At 41.6% G+C, this 23,928-nt stretch overlaps 1 protein-coding gene across 6 annotated transcripts in view; it reads left to right on the top strand.

Moving 5' to 3' along the window:
• CNOT4 (CCR4-NOT transcription complex subunit 4) overlaps positions 1-23,928 on the top strand; it is a 139,803-nt gene that overhangs the window by 109,875 nt on the left and 6,000 nt on the right. For 2 of the 6 annotated variants that reach the window (XM_010983156.3, XM_031455435.2), the window contains exons 11-12: positions 7,127-7,339; positions 8,026-8,513. The exons of 1 other annotated variant lie outside the window; for it this stretch is intronic. In XM_010983156.3, the coding sequence (XP_010981458.2) occupies positions 7,127-7,339; positions 8,026-8,327 (515 nt within the window). In that variant the 3' untranslated portion in view covers positions 8,328-8,513. Of the gene's footprint in view, positions 1-7,126; positions 7,340-8,025; positions 9,410-23,928 lie in introns of those variants that run through there. 3 more of the 6 variants (XM_031455436.2, XM_031455437.2, XM_064487334.1) reach the window with 2 other exon arrangements.

A 23,928-nucleotide genomic window follows, 5' to 3' on the forward strand; every position in this document is an offset into this window, starting at 1 on the left:
AGTATCTTACGTTCTGTGAAAATTCATCTAAACTCTGCTATAATCCATGCCATACTTTACTGTCTTATACCAAATGGTTACCATTAGAAAACTTTGCAGAAACTGCTGAGTTCAAAGTATTATACTTGGACATCCTAGAAAGCCTGTCTAAAAAATAAATTACTTTGTTGTGATTGCTTCTTTATGGAAGTGCATTTTGGCTCTCATTGATCACTGTGTACCATTTGTTGTATGGGGTTGATGTGTCAATGGGATGGGAATGGAGTTTAGCTGCAAAGTCTTTGATGGGTAGGCAACAGAAGAGGAAAGGAAATGGACCATGGGGTTTAGAAGGAGGACATTTCCAGTGGAAAACAACTGTCAGTAGAAGCTGCCTCCATGACTGCTTGTTCCATCTCAGAGTTCAAGTTTAACTTCCTATGTATTTCATTTGGAAGGGAGCTGAGGGTTTAGCCCAAATGCTATGTGTTGTTTCTCAGGCAAAACACCCCAAATGCAAGCAGTAGAGCAGTGCTTGCTGAACCCATCGTATTCATTTCTGAAGGAAGCATCCAGCTTCTAATCTGTTTTCTGAATTTTCACAGGAACTCACCTTATTATAAGCACGTAGCTTCTAGAGTCTGCCTTTTCTTCCTTTTCCAGCACTTCTCTTAGCAAGGTTCTACAATCACATCTGTGAGGATTAATACCCTGTGTTAGAATCCATTTAGCACCTAGAGATTTTAAACTCATTTAAATTGAGTACATGTTCTTTTACTGTCTTTACATCTCTTCTGACTTACAGTTTTCTTCTCCACGTTGCTCAATCTGTCCTTTCTAGTTTGAGGATCATGCTCTTTTGTAGAGAAGATGGAAGGAAGCAAAATAAAGATGGAACTACATAGCTCTGGCTTTTCTCAGGACACAACATTATGGCAGGCTGAGCAGTGGCTTTTCCTAATTTTCTCCTGTTCCAAACTTAGCTTTTTCTTGCCTTCAGCATTCTTCAGATCATTATGGATTCTGATTTTAATCCTGAAGGATTATGATACGCTTATCTGCAGGTAGGTTATTCTTAGAAAACCTTTGAAATCTTATCCCATGAGATTCTCCCTGTGCAACAATTTCTTCAGATTTCTCCCCAATTTATTTTCCTTATTAGAATTATTTATTGCATTGTCAGAATGTCATGCTTTAGCGTCTTCTATGGCCTATGAATCACTGCTTCCTAGAACCGTGGGACCACCATGACCTAACCTTTTTTTTTTTTTCATCTTTGGAAAGCTGTGTTCTCAAAAAATCTGGAAACAGATGTTCAGGGCTGTTCATTTAGGAATCATTAAAAACCTCTTGAGGTTCAAGTTCAGGAACTATCACTATATACAAAGAGGATTAAATCAAGGCCCTTTCTTGGAGGAGCTTGCAGTCTGGTTAAAAAAAAAACAAAACTAATATGTGAACAGGTGAATGCAATACACTGTAGTGATCGCAAAAATAGCTAGGATCCCAGCCATTCAAAAACTCAGGTCTAGTTATTCTAATTCCTTGCTTCTTAAAGTCTTAAAATTACATCACATACTCTTAGGGCTTCTATTATATATTTGAAACACCCAACTAGTTCTTTGTTGGTCAGAAGTCCAGAGTAAAAGTTCCCCTCCTTAATAAACCTTGGGAAAGAGGTGGTCAGGAAGTGGATTTTATCAGGTTTATTTTCTTCCAGCAGATTTAGAGCTGAGAGATCTAATGGTGGTTGACATCCGGGTGGTTGACATCCTCCGTGTCTCTGCAGTTTTATAATTTGCTTTGGTGAAATCATTTTTTGTTGGATCTATACATCCTCTCCTGTGTGATAAATTCCCTCCGTCATCTCTGAATGTCCTCGCAGGGCTTTTGTTCGTAGTCCTCAGTCTTTGTGCTCACTTAAATGCTCTCATCCGAGCTTCCAGTTTCAGATTTTATAAATTTCTTATGTTGGATTTTAGTCCCTCCCCATCATTTAGTTCTCTTGCTTGTATATTCTAGCTCAGGTTCCATCTAATCTAGTATATAATGCTTCTGAGAGTGTATTTATCTTCTACATTAATTCTTAAGTTTACTTTTTCTTGTTCTATATACAGCTTTATTTAGAGACATCTTTCCATAGGTATCCCCCCCTTTAAAATAGATTTTGCCTTCTTAGATCCTTGTAAGAACGTTCTAAAAGATTTTTCTCTAGGAAAGTACACATAGTGCAAAACACATCTGCTTATATTGTGCCCTGTTCCTACTGTATTTTGTGATTAGCTGCTTCTGCTGCTCTCTGTTCTTTGTCGAATGCCCTTTCCCTTCCCCTGAGCTTCTCTAGTCATCATTTATCCTGCATGTGGAATGGCAGAATTGTTTTTTCTTCTTTATGCCCCACAGGACTTTGTTCACCCCAGAACAGCATTTATTATCACGTGGTGTACTTATTTAAACATGTCCGCCCTCCCCTTCTCCTGGCCCATGAGTCCTGCCAGGACAGGGGCTGGTTGGTGGTGGGCTTGGTGGTGAGAACAAACATTTTGGAGTCAGATTGGGTTTGATTACTGACTTCAACTCTCTTAACTCTATAACCTTTGGCAAACTCTTTGAACTACCGGAGTCTGCTCAGTCTCCAGCTCATTGGGTTGTTGGTGCTAAGGTGATCACGTACACAGAGTGCATAGTGAGTGAATGAGTAGTGTCGAGAGCAGGAAGGTGGGTAGGATATCGCTGATAGTCCTGTTCACAATCCTCCACACATACTATTAGAATATCTTTTTGAAAAGCATTCCTTATTTAAATAATTTTGGTGCATTTGATTTTAAAAATTGTATTTGCTTGTGTTTTGGCATTTCAAGCACTATTGAAAACATGTTAGTGGCCTATTTAGAGAGGCCTTTTGGACCCCCAAATTTAGCTGATTTCTGCTTTCAGCAAGATTTGCATCTCTTTTGAGAGAATGGTTTGATTATACAGATACGAATTAAATAGGCTTTTGAGAAGACAGTGGTTTTTCAGCTCCTCTCAAGTTGACCTTTGATTCAGCAGATATCTTGAAGCATGTCAAGTTTCTCAGACACTGAGCTGCATGCTCAAGAATGTATAAAATACCTTCTTGCGGGCCTTTCAGTAGAGTTTCAGATGTGAGTACACGTAAGGGTGTACTGGGTGTCACAGCACAGTTTGCTGCCAGATGAGTGCGGTGCTGACCGCAGTGCTGTCATCTGGAATGATCTGAGTGGAAGACAAACTTTTGGAAAATTGAGTAAAAATTAATTAAAGAGATCAGGAAAGCATTCTAGACAAGGAAAAAGGCAGGAAGCAAAGACAGAGTCCAGAAAGCCTAAATCATATTTAGCTGATCTGCATGGCCTCTCTTCCTGTTTGTCATTTCTACTTCCTTCTGTCAGTGGGAATAAATTTTGACTATTTTTTGTTAATACTTTGTTCAAGTTCTTCTGTTCTCAGAACTCTTTTCATTTGAGTTCTTAGAATTTTTCGCTTAATTTAATCTGTTTCAAGTCTATTAAATCCTTAAGATTTTGTGCCCCAGCAAATCTGCTCTGCAGTAGTGGTCTATCTTACCTTTTATAGTAAGTACAATCCTAGAAATTTCAGGGTCAGTTCTTTTTGTTTAAGTAGAATAACTTTTTCATAAACAAATTTATTTTATAAATCTATTTGAAAGAATTCATTCACATAGTGGTCATTTTCCCTGAAAATTTTGGTTAATGAAGTGATTTTTGTGGTTGTCCTAAAATACAGTATTTCATGAAGATTTTCTTTAAAGTTCTCAGGAGAAATTTTGTGTGTTCATCAAAGTTTGGTTTTATATATAGGACAAGCATAATTTGTTTATATTTGAGTTGCTTAGAAATATGCTGAGGTTTGAGAAAGTTTAGATTTTCTTGAAACCATTTACTGACGGAGATTGACTCCATCCCCAAACTCAAAGGAAATAATATCTAACAGGGTAGAGATGGGTAGAGTGGCTGAGATATGTTGTACTGTGTGTCCTTCTAAAAATGCATGAATATTTGAGAGTCTAGCTGTCAAGGAGTAACCATAATGGGAACTAGATCTCTGATGTACAACTTCTTGTACCAAGAAAGATTCGTTTCACTAAGTAACCTACCTAAAGAGAGAGCCTCTGACTTTGAACTGTAAAAGACAGCAGTGAAGAAAAGGAAGATAAGAGCTTTTCAGAAAACAAGATCAGGTTGCAGAGTGAGGTTTTGGGGAGTAGCCATTAGATAAGGATTAAAAACTGAAGAGCACAGTAAACTCAGGAATATTTTGTGGCTAGAACTCTCAGTGACTCCTCCCTAGCTGGGGTAGGTTTAACTGCTAACAGAAATTTAACAAGAAGAGGTCTCTGGCACTAGGGACTGCAGAGAATGGAGTACCCTGAGGATCAGGGCCGAGTATGTGGGGCGGTTGTGCCTGCCCGAGCATGAAAGCGGGGATTGGTGGGTTTGTGAATTTAGTTGCATCTAGCTAGTTTAATTAATAGACTGTGTTTATAATGAAAAGACCTTGTTGCGGGGATACCAAAAAGAAGGCAGAGGGGAGAATTCCAAGAGGAGACAAAATCCAGACCTGGTATGAATTATATTAGAGGAAACAAAAACTTGGGATAGCCTTTTGTTTTGGGTTTCCTCTTAAGTGTGTTTTATCTCACCGTGTTGTCATTATACATGGATCTTCGGTCTTCACTCTTAGCAGCATATCTTGTTTTTCAAATGCAGTCTTACATAGTACTCTAAACTGTGAAATAGATGAAATCAGGAGGTGGGAAGAGATGTGTTGCCCTAGTACCCTGTCCCCTTAACTTCCTCCCCAGTGGCTCTTGAGGTGGTTTTGCAGTCTGTGAAACCAATTTGAAAATTGTTCTCTTAGGTGAAGATTTTATGCAAACCAGGAAGAACTCTGCCAGTGGCAATTTATCAAAAGGAGCAGATTTGGGGAGGGTATAGCTCAAGTGGTAGAGCACATGCTTAGCGTATGTGAGGTCCTGGGTTCTAAAAAAAAAATAAATAAGTAAACCTAATTACCTCCCCCCTAAAAAATAAATTAAAAAAAATTTTTTTAAAAAGAGCAGATTTTCCCACAGCCTTGCCATCCATAGCAAAGTTTTGCACTGTATAATAATTAACATACTGCAGTGAATCCGAGGAACAGAAAGGGAAGAAATCCACTTGGCCACTATGATGTGTGCTCTTGCCTAAGCCATTCATCTTTTCCTGCTTTATGATTTTCTGTGAACAGCCTGATGTTGGAACACAGTTTAATTTTAGTTTTTAATAAAGTCATTGCTTATGCGTCTTTATATGTATTTTCTAGTAAGTAGTTGGACTCATTTAGTGTTATGTTTAAATGCCGAATATAGTTTCAACTTGTCATGGTCTTTTCTGGCTCAGGGCGTCTACGGAGTAACTTAGCTCCACGAAGGAACCACTGCAACTCTTCGTCAGCCCCCAGCACGGTTCCAGACGTGTGCCTAACTGGCCTCTTTTTACCATGCTTTCATAGCATTGTTAAGCCTGTACAGCCCCGTGACATTTCTTCTGTTGCTCTTTCAGATTGTGGTTGTTGAGCTTTTCCCATATTGTGCTGTCTCACCCACCTAGACTTTAAGCTCAGGACTCATGGCCTAAGTGCTCTGCCCTCTTTGCACACTGTAGGCATTCAGTAAACAGTTGCTTTGACTTTTATCTCAGCAGCCTTAACACATACATTTTAAAATAATTTTTGTTGCTGTTGTTGCTAAAAACCAGACTCGTCCATTTGCTTAGTGTGCGATGATCAACTTGTTATGGACTGGGTGTTAGGCTACCAGCAAACTGGCAGAATTTTAACCGTAATTTCTTCTTTGATAAAATGTGTTCTGAACCAGGTGTACTGATACTTCTTACACAATGGAATACAGTAAATTCAGAGACGACTTGTTGCATTTGGTTGTAGTTTTTTTTTCTCTCTTTGTAAGTAACATCAATAGGGTTAAAAGTTTCACTTGCTGAAGCATGATACAATTTGCCATAGATGACTGATTGGTGCAAAGGAAAAATTATAAAAAGAAAATTCTGAATTCACCAAATAGAATAGACTGTACCCGATAGAATATCATTGTCGTTGTTGTCGTCGTCATGAATGGAGATTGCTCATGAGTTCTGTAGAGCCAGAAATAATTTTCTATGCTCTTCTCAAAAACCGCGGTTGGTAGTCTGACCTACATTCCTATTTTCAATAAAACAATTATTCTGCGTAGTGGTTACACTTTACTCCTTTCTCCACAACCAATTTGTTATATACTGTATGGATTCTGGATGGTAGTAGGCCAAGTGAGTTTAGTCACAATGGATGAAAAGCCTTTTTACATTGATAGCGTCTTAGGATGTTTGATGCTGTTCATAACAGAACCAGAGAACTCAGTGTAGGACTCCGGGACTTGTGTTTTAAACGATCGGGAGAACTGTAAGGACAGAGTAGGCAGACTGCTGGAAACGACTCCACCTGAAAGGTAGCTTCGCCCTTGCCTCCTGGGCCTTTGTGACGAGTGCAGAAATCCTCTTTTCAAATTCAGAAGCCTATTCATTACTGCCTTTCTCCTCTGAAATACATGACCAGTTTTATAATCAGGAAGAACGTAATTATTTTTCTTTTTCTATTGGCTTATGTTTATTCTTCATAAAATGACTCTTCTCTCATTTAATGGGCTCAAAAATAAGCTCCTGTATTGAACTTTACAGGCTTGCTTTTTTTAATAGCGTAAATCAGCTTGGCTGGCCAAATGCTCCACTAACTGAAACTTCATAATGTAGCTGGAACTAAATTGTGCTTTGGAGCATTGAGTCTTTAAACTGGATTATTGACTTACAAATGCAAAATGTTGAAGAGGCTGTAAGAAGGACAAGAAGCTCCCTCTCCTGACCCTTGAGCAAGTTTTCAAGGACTTCCTTCAGGGGCTCTGAGCTCACGAGCAAAATCCTACCCAAGTTTATCTTGCTAGGACAACCCACTTTAAATGCTCAATAAAGAAAGAATAATACTTCTCCCACTTAACCACTAAAGAACAACATATGTTTCTAACGTCAGCTTTTTATTTTTTTTTTATCTTTCATTTTTTTGTTGGTAAATCTCCCAGACAACAGCAGTTCTGTAGAGAGTTTAAATATGAAGGAATGGCAGGACGGGCTAAGGGCACTTCTACCCAACATTAACATCAACTTTGGTGGACTGCCCAATTCTTCCTCCCCCTCCAACGCCAACCACAGTGCACCAACGTCCAACACTGCCACCACCGACAGCCTGAGTTGGGACAGCCCTGGCAGCTGGACAGACCCAGCCATCATCACAGGTAACTTTCTCACTCCTTCAGCTCCACTGACTGCCATCAGTTTGGTTTTTAGCACAGATTAACAGAAAACAGAGGTGTCTTCAACGAAATCTTCTTTTCCCAAAGCCACAAACGTGTAGTAGCTTGTTGCGTTCTCCAGAGTCGCGTAGGCTCAGCCAGCTGTTGGGCTAGTTGTGTACTAAGGCGTTTGGTAACTAGGTTGCTTCTTCTGGCGTGAGTAGGTGCTGACGTCTGACAGCACGTGTGTGCTGTGTAGGCCTCCAAGTACAAAAGGCTCTGACTTAACCCTCTTAAAGGAACATACTCCACTTTGAAAAATAAAGCTCTCTATTATAAGGCTATCTTGTTTGTGTGTCCCTCCTAGAGAAGGAGAAGCACAGTTGGGAAATATCGTCGTGCAATTCTGGGGACTCATTTCTGCAACTCTGCCCCTGTGTGACACTGGGGGACAGTGTGTGTCTAGTTGAAGAGGAGGCATGGGTCTGTGAATCGTGGTCATGGTGGGTGGAGTATAAAAGGAACATGAGACCAAGAAGGTCTTATTTGGAAGGAGTTTAAAATTGTAATTTCTTCTGTGTTTCTTTTCTGGATAAACTAATCACCTTAAAAAAATTTTGTTTGACAAATTTGTTATTCTCTCTGCACAAACTCATCATTTTCCCTCTTGTTTTCTTTTCTCTCCTTAGGTATTCCAGCATCTTCAGGAAACAGTTTAGACTCTCTTCAAGATGACAATCCTCCACACTGGCTAAAATCCCTTCAGGCCCTCACAGAGATGGACGGCCCCAGTGCCGCTCCATCACAGACCCACCACAGCGCCCCCTTCAGCACACAGATCCCTCTGCACAGAGCCAGTTGGAACCCCTACCCTCCTCCTTCAAATCCTTCCAGCTTCCACTCCCCACCCCCAGGCTTTCAGACAGCCTTCAGACCCCCCAGCAAAACCCCCACAGATTTACTACAGAGTTCAACACTGGACCGCCATTAGGGAAAGAGGAGAATTCATTAGAAAATGCAGGATTTGTCCCACCCTGTTTCTCCCTCTCAGCCCGCCCACAGCTCCCTTCTCATCTCTTATGTTCTGAAGAATCCAGTTCCTGATCAGTTTTTTTTCTCCCTATCCCCAGAGGCAATGCGATCACAGGGTCATTACCATCTTTTTTTTTATTGTAAGAGTTTCTGTTGATCCAGCATTTGAGTGACACTGTTGAATGTTTTCTAAAAATGCCTTTTTAAGGAGGAAAAAAAAGAAATCAAAGGGCAGTCTCGATACTTAGAAAATTACTGTTTGTCTGTTGCGCATAATAATGACATAATCTGCTTAGCAGAAAATGACGATTAATCTATAGGAAAGGTGAAGTAAATGTATTATCAACTGTGGAAGTTTGAAAACCAGGTTAATTGAAATGAGATTGCTAAATGCATGGGGGGAAGCCGTGGTCCTGGCGTCCATCTTATATTCAGCTTATCACTATTGCAAGGAAAACGCTTTTAATTTAATTTTTATTATTTTGGTAAGTTGATGGAGAGGACTTGATTGTGTTGTTAAGCAAAAGAATTTATTGGAAGTTGATGGAAAGACAAATTGTGTAGTAGTGACTGGCCTATTGCTAAAGAGTTTATAAGGAGGGAAGAAGTGACTTTTTTTAAAGGGGAAAAAATTTTTGGCTTTAGATTTAAAGTAAATTTAAATGTTTTAAAGAAAAAAAGTATTCACAGATTTAATACCTATGCATAATATAAGAGCTGAAATGTAAGTGATTTCTTCGATCTTTCTCCTCTGTCAGAATCTTTTTTTCTTTTACCTTAAATCCACCTGACTAAGGGCACTCTGAGATAGCACTGCTCTGGGGCCATCTGATCATCAGGAGCAAAATCTCTGACCTCCTTGCCTGCAGCTTTTACTTAACCCTGTAGTTTCTGGACGTTTGTGCAGTATTGAAAAGACAGGAGAAAAGAAAACAGAAACCTGGTTATAACCTGATGCTAAAACTAAAAAAAAAAGGAAATGTACCTCTTTCTTCAGAATTAAAACTAAAATCTTAAATAAAACAGAAAACTTGATGATGACCCTTGGGTTGTTTTTGTTTTTGTTTTTGTTTTTCCATTTTACTGCATGTCAGTTTGAACCATTTTGTGGTAACAGGCATCAGTTGTTTCCACTGATTTTACATCTGCAACAATAGGGAGGATGGCTGAGAAGAAATAAGAAAAGAAAATTCATTTTATTGTCAGTTGTTGATGTCTGAAGATCAGCCCATCTTATTCTCAAGTGTTCCTCTTCCAGTGGCTCTCAGTAGAAGATTCTTCTTTGTGCTGTTGTGTGTGCCAGCCTTCTTGTGCCACGAAGGAGCAGATAGGCTGTGTTGTGCTGAGATGGTGGTTGTCTTGGGGAGACCTGGCGGGGCCAGCAGCCAGCGTGCCATGCAAGTAGCAGCACCTCGTGTGGGTGCCTCCATGGGAAAGAGAGAAGGAAGCACTGATGTAGGAAACCCACAGATAAATCTTTCATGGCCAACCATTCTGGGAGTACCTAATGATGGAGAGATGGGCACACCACTGACCAAAAGAGGGGACAAGATTTCTAGGAATCTGTGCAGTTTGGATTACATTCAGAAGTCTAAAGTTGGAGTTGGCATATTTTCAGCTACATCCATTAAGGGGATCTTTGTAGGATGAATTAAGGAGATCGCTTAGATCACAAATTCTGTGCTTTCAGATTGATTTTTCTCTTTATTTTTACTCTGTACTTCAATTTGCTACCCTCCCGCAAATTTTTAACGTGGTTTTTGAAAAATGTAAAGCAGACTGTCTGAAGTAAATGTCCCCACAAATAGATGTTGACTGGGTGAATAGCAAATTGTTTTTTTTTTTAAAATAACCAAAATGTTGTGATAGAGGGAAGAAGACCATAAAGTGTTGGCTTTCTTTGGTCTGTAGGCTTTGCTTCGGTCTCCTGAATCTTCACATTGGACTGCAAAGTGGTGGCCTGACACACAAGTAACATCATGTGGCAGTGGATTGTAATCAAGGCTTTGGGGGTTGGTGGTTGGATATTCCTGACTCTGGTGTATCAATAAAAATGTAAAAGGAGGGAAATTCTACTTTGCCTGGTGGTGCTATGATTGTGTGTATGTTAAATGAGTCATACGTACAGAAGACCTTATAAAACAAATAAATATCATTTAAAGAATAATAAAACAATAAAAACCTGTGCACCTACCACCCAAGTTGAAAATAGAACCTATAACATCTTGAAAGACCTCCCATCTGTCCCTTTCCAATTTTATTTCCTTTTCTTTCCTTGCCATCCACAAATAACCATTATCTTGATTTCTGTGCTAGTCTTTCTTTTTTGCCACTTACGTAGGTATTCCTGAATAATGCATTGTTTTGTTTTAAAAAGCTGAGTAGAAAACCAAACCCTAGCTGTGTAAGGCAAGGGCAATGTTGTCACTATCAGATCAAGGCTTTTAGAAGATAAATTGAATAGATTCTCTAGGTCATAGTTTGTCTTTAGCTTCTCAGATAATTTGTAAAAGCCAATTCTGTAGGAATCTGTGGAAGGTCATGAGTGAATCCTGGAGAAGAGGGTCCACTGCAGTCAGGGCATCAGACAGGGCTGTCGTGAGCCTGATCCTAGATGTCTGGCGGAGACACTGTCTCAAACAGTGGACTGCTGTCTGTTGCCTGTGTCTTAGCTCACCATGGCTTCCCTCCAGTCCTCTGGAGTCGATCAAAGCACAGCCGGTGGAAGTAGGGTGGTTTAAAATAAGTGTCAGCTGATCAATTCACTAGGGCATGGTGGGGAGAACAGAAATTTCATTAAGTTTGGTCAAAATCAGATAAGTACAGAAAAGAACCTGGACCAGACTGACAGGCATTCTGCTGGTGTAACAGCTGTGGGAATCTTGGTACTGACAGCCCTCCGTGTCTGTCTCTTGGTTCACGATACTTGGATCTGGTGCACAGCTGACTTTCCTAGTATTTTCTTTCACCTCTCTCCTTTCTTGGGTTTTTCCCCCCTATATTCCTATATGCCACATCCTAGTCTTTTTCTTTTTTCTTATCTAATTTTGTTGGAGTGACATCCTCCAGTAACTTCTTGAGAAATGTGTGGGGAAGATAAATATTTCAGTAATTTCCATATCTGAAAACATTCTCTTTCAGTTGATAGAAGGTGTATAGAAGACTGTAAGTTGTAGGTGTTTTTTCCCTTAGAATTTTGAAAGCATTACTCTATTGTCTCTTGTTTAAAAAATCCAAAGCATCTCTGACCCTTTATATGGAACCCTTTTGTCTCCCTCTCTGGAAGCTTGTAGAAATTGTGTCTTCTGTGTTCTCTGGTGTGTGTCTATTTTAATTCGTTGTGCCGGACACCATGGACCCACACTAGGTTTTTAAAATCTGGTGACTCATCTCCTTCGGTTCTGAGAAATTTCCTTGTCTTACTTCACTAGCGAATTTCCTAGAATTATTTTTCTACTGTTCTCCCTTTCTAAAAATTCCCTTTTTTAAATATCAGATCTTCTGGACTTTCTTTCTCCTTTTCTTTTTTCCAATTTCTCATCTGTGTCTTTTGCTCTTCTTTCTAGGAAGTTTTATCTCAACTTTGTTTATAGTTTTATTCTCCTTGCATTTTATTTCTCTAAGTTGGTTTGCTTTGATTTCTATCTTCCGTATTAGAGGCTTCTCAGACCCCTGATAATCCTTGATATCTGCTCGTGAAAAAAACTAAAAAGCTGATAGGAAGTTTTGTAAACATGAAGACAAGCCAACTTTGAACTTCATGGTTCGAAGACATGGATAAGCTCTGTTTTGGGGAACCCCTACTGTCCGTGTTTTAGGCTTTTTCTCCTGGTCTGGTCAGATTCCATAGAGAAGAGTCTTACGTGGCTAGCCTAAAGACTAAGGGTCTGGCTGTCGTGGCTGTACTGACCTGTAGTGGTGGTCTCTGAATTCATTTTGAATATATTTACTTAGTCCCTGTTGTGAGTCTTTTTCTCTCCAGAAATTGTCCCCAAATATCTGCCCTCTTGGGAAAAGTGTGGTTGCACTAGGGTGTGGAGTTGGGGAATGAATCTCGAAAACTAACTTCTGAAAACAGCTTTCTCAGTAAGTTTAGCCCATCCTGCACATTTTATCCTTGGCTCTAGGGGTACCAGGCACTGTCAATTTCTGTGTCCTTCAGGGTTCTGTGGTGTAAGTGGTGTTGAGTTTCAGCGTCCCCCACTGTTAGCTTGAAGCTTCTCAGATTAGCCAAGTGAGTTCAGTCAACGATCTGCTTTCTTAGGTCACTGTGTTTTGTTCTGTCTCCTATCATGTTCTCCATGCTTTTTTTTTTTATTCTAATTTTAGTAGACCTTTAGGAAGAAATTAAGTACGCAGGTTTAATCTACCATCTTAGTCCAGGTTTGTACTCTGGTTTAATAAGCCGATAGGCATAGTCTGTCAGGCAGTAAGGTGGAGGCAGCTTCTTGCTGTTGGCCAGTAAGCACTAGCCACCGTGTTGTATATTCCTTGGTTTGTTTGGCACTTGCCCACATGTTTATTTTGTTGACCTGGAAGTGGTTCCTCTCTTTTTAACATCTTCTTTTCCAATGAAGCTCTTGATTTATAGTCAATAGTTTATTTTTGCAGAAGCTCATCACACAGGGGATTATTTTAATGGTTAAAATTTCAGTCTGGATATTACAGGCAAGTTTTACTGCAGTTTTAGTGGAAGTCGCAAGTCAGATGTATGTGGGTCATTTTCTAGGCTACACTGAGTTAGAGCAATTCTACAAATTACAGAGGAGGAAGGAATAGCCTCTCCTTAACTATATATAAGTTGTATTTTGTGAACAGGTAATAAGTGTCAACAGTGTATTTCCACAAGGATTGTATTATGACAACCAGTGCAGAGCTCTCCACCACTGCCTGCCTGAATTTAAAGCAATGGCATACACTGCACAAGTTATTTGAGTTTTCCATCAAGTTTTTTCCAGCATCATTTGGTTCAAGGTCCTTTTTTGTATTTAGGGTATTTTAAAGAGTTGACAGCTTATATACCTTAAATATAACCATGAGGCAAATCCTTTGTCAGATGTGACTATTTCCACTCAAGTGGTCTCTCCAAGTGAAGGATGACCGAGGACCTTAGCATGAATTCTTCAAAAAACCAAACACTTATTTTGTCACAGAAAATCAGTACTCACTTATTTGTGTTTAACACATCATAAACTTAGTCCAGACATAGCCTTCAGACACGCAAGCAATTTCCTACCAGGAAAAGCTGCCTTTGAAATTACATTTCTAAAATTGCTTCTGAACAAACTGATTCAAAAGTAATGAGTACATGATTAGAAAACTCCCTTTAAAGGGTGAAATAACTTTTTCTATTGGTGGTAACCCAGATAATTGGGGAAAGAACATAAACGCTGGCCCAGATGTTCAAGGCACAGTTCACAAGAGTTGGCCGTCTTAAAGAATATATTCTGCATCTGGTCCATCTCTGGGAGAAGCTGAGTGTGCTAGGCAGGTGTTTGTAAGTGTAGGCATTGCACTTCCTTCCACACCTTCCCTTCCTAGTTGATGGAGGTAGATGTATAAGACCAATAGAGATGAATAGGCCAAATAGAATTTTTCTCTGTAGGCCTGGTGATTTTAAAACTCTAAGGTTCATAAATAACTCAGTTAAGAGCATTTAAAGAGTAACAATGATCTGTGGCTTTTTTTATTTTCAGCCTTAGTATTTGTAAAACTGAAATACTATTAACAAAATGCCTATGGTCCAGAAGATTACATATAGTCTAGAAGATTTTTTAAATGTTGTTTCAGTAGCATGAGTTCCTCTGCTTTCATCAGTCTCCATAACATGCAAAAAAAAATGTAGGTAAATAGGCCCAAGAATTTGGCTTTTTGTCCTGGGTCACAAGATTTAATAGCAGGGCTAAAGCTGGTTGTTGCCCATTCTCGGTGACACTTAGCCATAACTTTGCTTATGCCCCCTTCCTGTTCCAAAGCTCCCAGTGCTTTGCCGACTTTCTTGTTTATATTTATAAAATGACTAAGCTGAGGGTGGAATTACCTGTTTTCCTCTTATTTTAGCTAAGTGGTGGTAGAAGAAAGGGTATCATATGAAGAGATATTGTTTGTCCCAAATCATACAGTGTGAGTCAAAATTTGGTAGGGAAATAGAGCCCTTAGGGACTTCTTGAGTATTTTGCACTTATATTGAGTTTTGTTTACTTTGAATTAGATTACCAAGTTAGCCAGTATCTTCTGGATTTTGTGCAGGTAAGGAATAAGGACAAGGTAATTGTCTTCAAATATTTGAAGGACAGTTATGTAGGAGAGGAAAAAGGATGAAGGACACAACTGGGACTAAGATGTGAGAGAGAGATTTGAGTTTGATTTAGTCTCACATTTTTTCCAGACATCTCCTTTGGGCTGGACATTATGCCAGGTGCTTCTGGAGGTACAAACATAAAACGATTCCTGCTCTCATACTCTGAAAAAGTTTGGATAGTCAACTCTAAAACTAAGACGTGAATGTCTGATGTACCAAATGTCAAAGTAGCTCAAAGAAGTGAGAGCTTTGGATAAGCTGAGACTTGGGTTGGGGATACAATCTGAGCAAAAGACTGATGAGACTATATAGGGCATGTTTAGGGATTGCATCTCAGTTTGGAAGGAACCTGGGGTTTGTGCGGGGGACTTGTGAGAGAGAAGGCCTGGGGGCATATTGGGCACTGCTTTTGTTGGAAATGAGCCACTGACAATTTCTGTTTCAGGAGAGAGACATGATAGGACAGTGCTTTGTAAACATACAGCCGTTGGCAGGAATGGTGAAGATGGCAGAGACATCCAGGTGAGGTTCTTTGAGTCAATGATAAACCCCAAGGATCTGGGGTTTGGCCTCAAAGGGACTATTGATGACCCCCTGAAATTTCCTGCAAAATCTGGTCTGTGCATATGTGTTTTATCAAAACATTAAAAAGTCCATGATTCAGTACAAGGTCTAACTAATAAACTAGAGAAATAGTCCAGGTGAAGGTTATTGGTTGATAAGGGGTTTGGGAATGAGAAGGGCAAATAATCCAAAAGACATTTCAGAATCTTGAATTTTTGCAAATTCTAGGTAAAGGATATAGTTAAAGGATTAAAAAAAAAAAAGCTGTTTAAGAAACTTGTTTAGGTCTCTCTTGGATCCTCTGCTAGACTGTAAGCTCTTTGAGAGCAGGGAACACATCTTCTTGTTAACCATTCTAGTCCCAGCACCTAGCATAGGGCTTGGCACGGAGCAGCCTCTCAATAAATGTTTACCTGAGCAAGAGTGAAATATAGTGTGGCTGTGGTTTTAAGCCAGATAACTGGAATAAAAAGCTCTATTGTGCTTAAAAGAACAGTAAACTAATGAAAAGGAACTAGTTTAAAAAGAAGGTGATTCTTATTACTGAATTTGTGTTGGAGGTTTCAGCTGGTCATCCAGGGGGTGGTCATTCAGGAAATCGTTGGAAATTTGGATATGGAACTTAGGAGAAAGGCCAAAGGTGAAAATTTAGTTTTGGAGTCATCTTTATAGTGCAAAGAAGTGAAAAATCTTGAGAAAAGTAGAGATGAGTGGTCCGACATGAAGGAGAACTGGGTGTCAGGATAGGACTGCTTCTAAGCAAGATTTATTCAAAATGGCATCATGTATCAAGGTTTCATCAGGAAACAAGGGATTTCACAACCACTGGAAAGGCTGAGAGAGGAAAGGTCAGGAGGACCTTGCTGGTTTTCAAGAGATGTGGAAGGGCTGGAGTCATAGGAAACCCTTTACCAAGGAGCTCTCTCCGCTGCCTGCAGCACCAACGTGGTGATTCTCAGGAGGCCTCTGGGAAGTAGCTTCCAAAACCCCATGTTTGCCAACAGCCCCTCACCTGCACACAGCTGCCAACTCTAGAAGCAAGACTTCTTTCTCATCTTTCAGATTTCACCTTTGTGCCTCCTATCAGCAGAATCTAACCTGGGATCCCGCTGGAAGGAATCTGAGAGCTGTGGTGCAGAGGAGAGGGTAGCAGGTTGTGGGGCTGATGATTGATTGTCAACAGACAAGCTAGCACCTGTGGTTTAGAGCATCTAAAAATGGATCTTGTCACTTCCCTTCAAAACTCTCCAAAACCCCCGCCCCAAATACCTTCATAATGAAGGGTAAGTTTTGCTAGTGTGGCATGCAGTGCCCTCTCCCCAACAGACAGGGTAGTCTCTGTTTCATGCGACTCACTCTGTTTCATGCATTTCTGCCCTCTCAACCTGGAATGCTCACACCAGTTTTATCCTCACCCTGGTCATCTGCTCCTTGAAGCTTTCTCTCAAATGTAGGTGGTCCTACCTCCCTTTATACCTTATGTACGATGAAGGGATGTTTTGTTTCTTTTTGTCCACATGTTCCCAGGGCTTGGCATACTACCTGCCATTCTGTTTGAATACATGAGGGAAGGAAGGAAACTTTGGGTGGTGGGGTGGTATTAAATTTTATTGGTAGGCGGTCAGTAATGATCTTCAAGGGACTGGTTTTAATCCAGAGGAGGTACTGAAAGCCAATTGCAGTAGGTTGAAGAATGAAGAGAGACTAGGAGTTAAAGAATTAGAGATAATGTATGGCAAAGACCTTTGATAAAGAAATAATGCAGTGGGGAGGGTATAGCTCAGTGGTAGAACACATGCTTAGCATGCAGGAGGTCCTGGGTTCAATCCCCAGTACCTCCATTAAAAAAAGAGTGAGAGAGAGAGCTAATGACAACACAATTTGAGAGGCAAAAGCAGAGTAAAGGCAGCTTCCCCTGCCCCCTAGGAAGTCACCAGCCTGTTAGAAGTCAGAGAAGACTATTCAGAAAAGTAAATCTGAACAAGAAAGGCGAATTGAATGGAATCAAGAGCACACATGGAAGTTAACTCTTAGGATAAGGGATACTTTTTCCTCTAAGACAGTAGCCAGTTAAGAGGGTTTGGAGATAAAAACAAGAAATGTTAAGGGAACCCGTCAGCTCAGTATAATAAGGAGGCCAGAGGTAGGATCAGGATTTGGAGCTTGGGAACATACAAAATGCATAACTACCTCTTTGGAAAATGTAGCAGGACGGTAAAAGAATGGATAAAAAGAATGGTATCAAGTAACAAGGGCTTAGTTGAGGTTAGCATATATCTGAAATGGAGCCAATTAGAATAATTTGATGTCGCCCCAAAATGCTTATCAGTCTTACAGCAGAAAAAAGAAAGGAGGTAGTGATGGAGACTACCAGAAGTTTTTAGTAAACAGACATGTGCTCACCACAAGGCTTGCGCCCATAGAAGGCTGACAGTAGGGGGCGCTCTTAAACCCCACTTAAGTCTCCTGGGACAGGGAATTGGTGCCCATGAGCTAAACAGCCTATTATCAGTGGGCAGAGCCATATAGGGAATGCCACACCAACTATGAAGTTGGACGGCTTTGTGATCCCTAAACTTTCAAAATTCAAAAATTTATGATTATTTGGGGATTGCTGCAGAAGTTGGCGATCACCAGAATTCAAAATTGTGTAAAATTTAATAGAATATACACAGAATCTTTAAAATGAAATTCACAATAGCCAACTTTTGTGTATTGATTTTCCTCCAGGGATATCGGTATTCTCTTGTTGATATTATCCACATCATCCTTTTTTTTTCCCCTTCACTCTGAACACCTCTTGAGCACAGAGGTACTAGCTTGTGACATGCTGCAGGGGTACAGTTGGGAATAAAACAAACACGACCCCCACTCTCTAAGAGCTCGTACTTGGGTGGTAGAGATGACTGTTAAACAGTCCAGCAGTGAATATACAGTCCTATCAAAAATGCAGAAGAATATGTTTACAACCTTGGGGTACGGAAAACATTTGTAAGCAAAACACAAAAAAATAAGACTCAAGAGAAAAAATATTGATCTATTTACTAAACCTACACTTAAGACTTTTATAAAAGCAAACACCATAAACAAAATTGGATCAACAATAGACTGGGAGAAAATACTCACAACCTATGTGTTAGTAACCTTAATCGAGCTGAGAGCCTCCTGATGTGAACACAGCAGAAAGTGTTTTGCTCACTCCACGGGAAGACCACCGCAGCCTCTTCATCCGACACCAAGGTCATGATACGCATGTGACTGGGAGGTTCTAATGAAATGTTATAAATGAGAGTGCTTTGAAAGCGAAGTGCAGCACAAATGCAAAAAAAATGAGTGTGTAGTAATTTGCTGCAAAGTGACTTCATCATGAAATACTGCTGTCAAGCTTCAGACTGGTGTCTGGGAATGTGGGCATAAGCTTATGGCCATGTGGATTTCTTCAGCACCACTCGAGGAGCCCCTAGACAGCCCCCAACAGGCCACATTGCACTGTGGACATCACTCCCCCCTGGGAATGGCACCCACAACTTCCCTTCAAGAAGACCTTCAGTTCAAGGGGCTTAAATTCTGCTGCAACCCTCCTGGGGGGAAACCAGTGCTTTGGGCTTGATTGTCTCAGACTGTCGAGATGACACTTTGAGTTATTGCCCTTACTACATTTGATACTTAAAGAGCTACTGATTGTAACCAGTGATCACAACTGTTACCCAGTTTTTCCTGGTTGGAGAAGATATTTCTATACGGCATGTGGCAGGGTATCTAAAGTGTTTTTGGGAATCCTGTATCTAAGAAGCCTTTAGGGACCACCTAATGTGTCCTTACATATCAAAGAAGGCTGAGTTTTAACCCAGCATGGACGGATGGATATTTTGCTTATTTATTCCTTGAATGCTTGTTTTATTGAGTACCCACCAGCTAGAGTGCCAAAGATGAAAGGATTTGTTCTCGACCTCTAGGGAAATCATAGGCTCAAAGGGAGACTGACAGCAATCTTTCTTAAAGCTTTTTGATTGAGAAATATAAGGCATAATGAAAATTACATAAAACCTCGATGTGCAAAGTGACATAGTAACATGGTGGAAGGAGAGGTTGGTTCCGTCGTGGAGGATCAGGGCCAACTTCCCCAAGGAAGGAAAACAGAAGCTGGGCTTCAAAGGATGAGTAGAGTTTGCTAAGTGAAGACCAAGGACTTGAGGGAGGGCACTGAGGATGGAGAGGCTATGGCTTTCCAAGCAGAGGAGGTGGCAGGTACAAGACAGTGAGAAAGGGCAAGACAGAGAGGCATAGAAGGGCTTACCAAGTGGTGTGGGAGCAGCAAGAGGTGAGGCTGGAGAGGCAGGTGGTGGCCAGTTGTTGAAAGGCCTTGCCCGCCATGCTAAGGAATGTCAGCTCCTTTGTAGTCAATGTGGAAGAGTCAGTCTTTTCATACCTTAGAAAGATAATCTGGATTGTACGATACCAAAAGGTTTGGAAGAGAAGAAAAACTGGAGGTAATGAAAACAGTTTTAAAATGATTGAGAATAATCCAGACACAAAAGGACAAATATTGTATGGTTCCACTTAGCATGCAATACCTAAAATAGTCAGAGTCATACAGAATGTTGAATATTGGTTACCAGGGACTGGGGAGAAGGGGAATGAGGAGCTTCTCTTTAATGGGTACAGTTTCAGTCTGGGATGATGGGAAAGTTCCAGGGATGGATAGCACAACAGTGTAAATGCACTGAGTGCCACCAAATCTCTCACTCAAAAAGGGTTAAAATGGTACATTTTATGTTATGTATATTTTACTGTAATGAAAAAACAAAGCTATTGGGGTCATCCTGGTAAGAAAGTGCACATGAGTCTGAATTGAGATAATGAGTTTAAAGAGGAAAAGAATAATTAGATTTTTTTCCCCAATAAGAGTACTTTAAGTTTAAGAGACATTTCTGAGAGATAGTTGGCAGGACTTGTGAATGGATGAAAAGGTCAGGGGAGGAGTGGACAGAGATGAGTGAGGTCTTTGGTTTGTACTCTGTACACTGCATATTGGCTATAAGGAAGAGAAATGGTGACTTTGTGTGGGGTGTAATCTACAGTGGACAAAATATACGCGCACACACACCCCCCCCACAGCAGCTCAGTAAAGAGGACAGAGTTAGAGACAGCAATCCAGGAGCTGTCAGTATGTGGGTAGTATGTTCAGGGAGGTGTGAGAATTAAAAAAGAACCCTAAGTAGGATCTTGGAGAACATCAACTAGTGAGACTGAGAGGAAATAGAAAAGAAGAACCAGGAAAAAAAAATGTTTTCATGGAAGCCAAGAGAGAAAAGAGAGTCAATGTCAATTACATCAAATGCCACGGAGGTCAGTTAGGATGAAGACTGGACACAGTTGGCAGATTAGAAAGGTGTGGCTACTGACAACCTTTCCCACAGGGAAGGTAGCAGAGCAATTATAGGGAGGTAAGAAGTGAACAGGGTGTGAGGAGATGGAAGTGGTCAGTGGGGACTAGTTTTTTTTTAAATATGTGTGAGATTCTTCATCTCCTTTGCAAATAACACTAGAATTTTTATTATTAATCCTCATTCTTACTCGGTATGTGATCACGCTTGTAATTTCAGCTAAAGCCCAATCTTACTTATTGTTGGTTGTGATATAATATATGTATATAATATATATATATTTAATTTTATATTATAATTTATATATATAATATATAAATTTTTTATGGCTGCATAGTATTCCTTTGTATTAATATACCACAACTTCTTTATCCAGTCATCTGTCGATGGACACTCAGGTTGCTTCCATGTCTTGACTGCTGTAACTAGTGCTGCTGTGAACATTGGGGTGAGGATGACTTTCTTGACTCTCAGTCAGGACTTAGACTTTATGTATCCAGTAGTTGTGATACACATTGTTGACATGTGACAAGCTGGGTGTTACAAAACCTGGATCCTAGTTCCATTTGGCCCCTGACTACATGTGTGACACTAAGTTATACGTGATTTTGCTCTTCTGGATCACAGTCTTCTCATCTATTGAATGAGGGGTTTGGATTAAGGGATTTTGAAAATTCTCCTCTGTTCTAATACATTACCACTCAGTTACCTTTGTGATTGTGGCACCCATTTGCCAGACGATTAGCCAGCCTTGGGGGTGCTATTTACGACGGGGGAATATGGAAAAAGTGCCGGTCCACACTGGGACTTGGTAATTATGACTCACTGTCACCAGGTGTCACTTAGCCCTCTTCCCTGTGAGGCTCCAAACATCATGGTTCATCTGGCTTCTGGGCCCCTTAGTCCAATCTATGAAGCCCCTCTCCTGGGCTGGCTTCTTAGGGCCATGGTGTTGGTTGATGGAGCTGATGTGGAGACTCTGGGGCAGGGGAGGTGGGAAGAGGATATGGAACCAAATTGCCCCACGGAAGTGAGGTGAAATTCTCCGGATGCCCCACACAGGCCGTGTTCCCTTCCTGTGTGATCCATGGCGCCCACGTTCACAGCACACATGACAGACTGGCCAAGGGGCAGCTGGGTTCCAAGCACAAGCCCCTAAAAATAATGGCGGTAGGGCTTCCCTCCAAAACAGCGGCAGTATCAGTAAGTTAATTAAGAAATCTGCCAGCAATGATGAGAAAGCTGGCACATCTCCCCTTCCGATCAGCACGGTTCAAGGTGAGCAGAGCAGGAGTTTGTTGGTGGGGCTGAGAGAACCGCTCCCTGGAGCAGGCTCCACATCAGATAGTCAGGAAAATTCCCTTCGCACGGTGCCTGTGCTCTCGGATCAGATGACATTTCAGTGGAAAACCATGGAGGATTTCCATTTTAGTATCCACCATCCGGCCAGTTTGTATCACGCCTTTCAATTTTCTTTTAATTTAGCCTCTTTGCATGTTATGATGTTTCATATTGAATCTGGTCCTTGGAGGTGTATACTGCTTGCTGTTAGGTTTTAGATGAACTAAGGAAAGGGAAGTTGCCTTCTCAGTGTGCTGAGGGCAGGAGAAGGATCCAGGGTGTGTGGGGCAGTGGTCAGGGAGCTGAGCATGTGGGAAGGAGATGGGAGGAACAGTGGAATGCTTCCTAATGGCCTTGGTGTGGACAGCTGGTCCCTGAGCCAGCTCTGCTCTCCTGTCTGGGTCTGATGCTCAAGGACAGGGAGCTCATAAGCAAGTCTTTCCTATGGACTCTAGTCCTGCATGTCCAGCCACTGGCTGGCTGGCTACTTCCACTCTGATGTCCTTTCACACCCAATATGCATGGAACCTGGTTCCATTTTTCCCGAAACCTGTTCTCGCTCCCTCCCCTGTTGGTGGGCTTCATTTGTGAGTCCAGGAGAGGGATGTGGGAGAAGCCATGGGCTGAGAGTAGACCTGGATTCTGGTCTCACCTGGAGTCTTGCACTCAGCTGGGTGTCTCTGAGCAGACTCACAACCTTTCAGGGTTGGGACACACTGTGTAGCATGGTCTACGGAAGCTGCATGCCAGTTATGCCCAATTACCATGTAGCACAGCACAGAACATGCACATTGTTATCAATTACACAGCAGGACCAAACTCTGTTCACTAACACTCACCTTTCATCTCCCATCACTGATCTTTTCTGAGTCATTATCTAGTGTCTGTGCCGGATATTTTCCGTTTTCCCTTCCAGACCCACCACTCACCCTTCTCCACGTTATGCTCGGGCCAGGGAGGATGCCCTGTTCCCTGTGGCTTTGATTGGGTTTGGCCCATGGGGAGCACCAATAGGAAATTAGAGAGAGGAAGGAGAGCGAGGCTGTGATCTTAGTCTCTCGATTCTCTCCCTGTGAGGCATCTTGGCCTGGCCGTATCTCTCAGCAAAAGTCCCCATACTTTTCGAATCATCCTCTCAACAGGACTCTCTCCTCCTGGGTTCCAGCACCTCCTCCTTCCCCTTGTCCTTGGGCCTAAGGGTGGAAACAGTTCCTCCACTGTTGCTGCTCCTGGGTTGCTGCGTCTCCATTGTGGTTGCCTTATATTCCATCTCCACCTTTGCAGATGATCTAAGGTGCCTGTACCCTCTGTGTCCTGGTGGGAGTCTGGCTGATGGTGCTGGAGGACAGGGGGGAGAAGGACTTGGACAGGGGACAGAGGGCACTGTTTGTGAGGCTCGCAGGTCCATGTGCTGATCACTTGTCAGTAAAGAGGGAGGGGCTGAGCTGCCCTGCCTATTACCACCCTCAGGCCTGGTGTGAGACTCTGGGTCAGCCCTCCTCGGAGTCTGTGGGGCCAAGGAAACAAGCCAATCCGGAGCAATGGCCCCCTTTCCAGACCACACTCTTCTTCCCAGATCCTGGTCTTCCTGCCCAAATGGCCAATTGCCAGCTTGTGCAAGGCTTCTCCCCAGGTGTGCAGGCCGGGGCCCAGTGGAGGAGTGCCTGAGTGCAGATGCCCCTAGGGGAGGGTGGGCACAGCGTGGATGTGAGATGCCCAAGGCTGTCATGGTGTGGGATGGAGCCAAGGGTGAGGAGGGCCAGGGGTCAGGCTGCGAGCTGAGGCCTGCTCTGCTCTCTCTCCCTGTGCCACTGAGTTAGAGCACAAAATCCAGGGAGTCAGAGAATCCTAAGTGCAGACCGGCGCCCAGGTGGTTATGAAGGTGTACTTGTCGAGGTGGAGTGACAGAACTTGTTTATTCAGTTCGTCAGCTCGATTTGTAACTTTTCATTAAGTAGACACGTGGT

Source organism: Camelus dromedarius, chromosome 7 (genome assembly GCF_036321535.1).
Source record: "Camelus dromedarius isolate mCamDro1 chromosome 7, mCamDro1.pat, whole genome shotgun sequence".
Taxonomy (NCBI): domain Eukaryota; kingdom Metazoa; phylum Chordata; class Mammalia; order Artiodactyla; family Camelidae; genus Camelus; species Camelus dromedarius.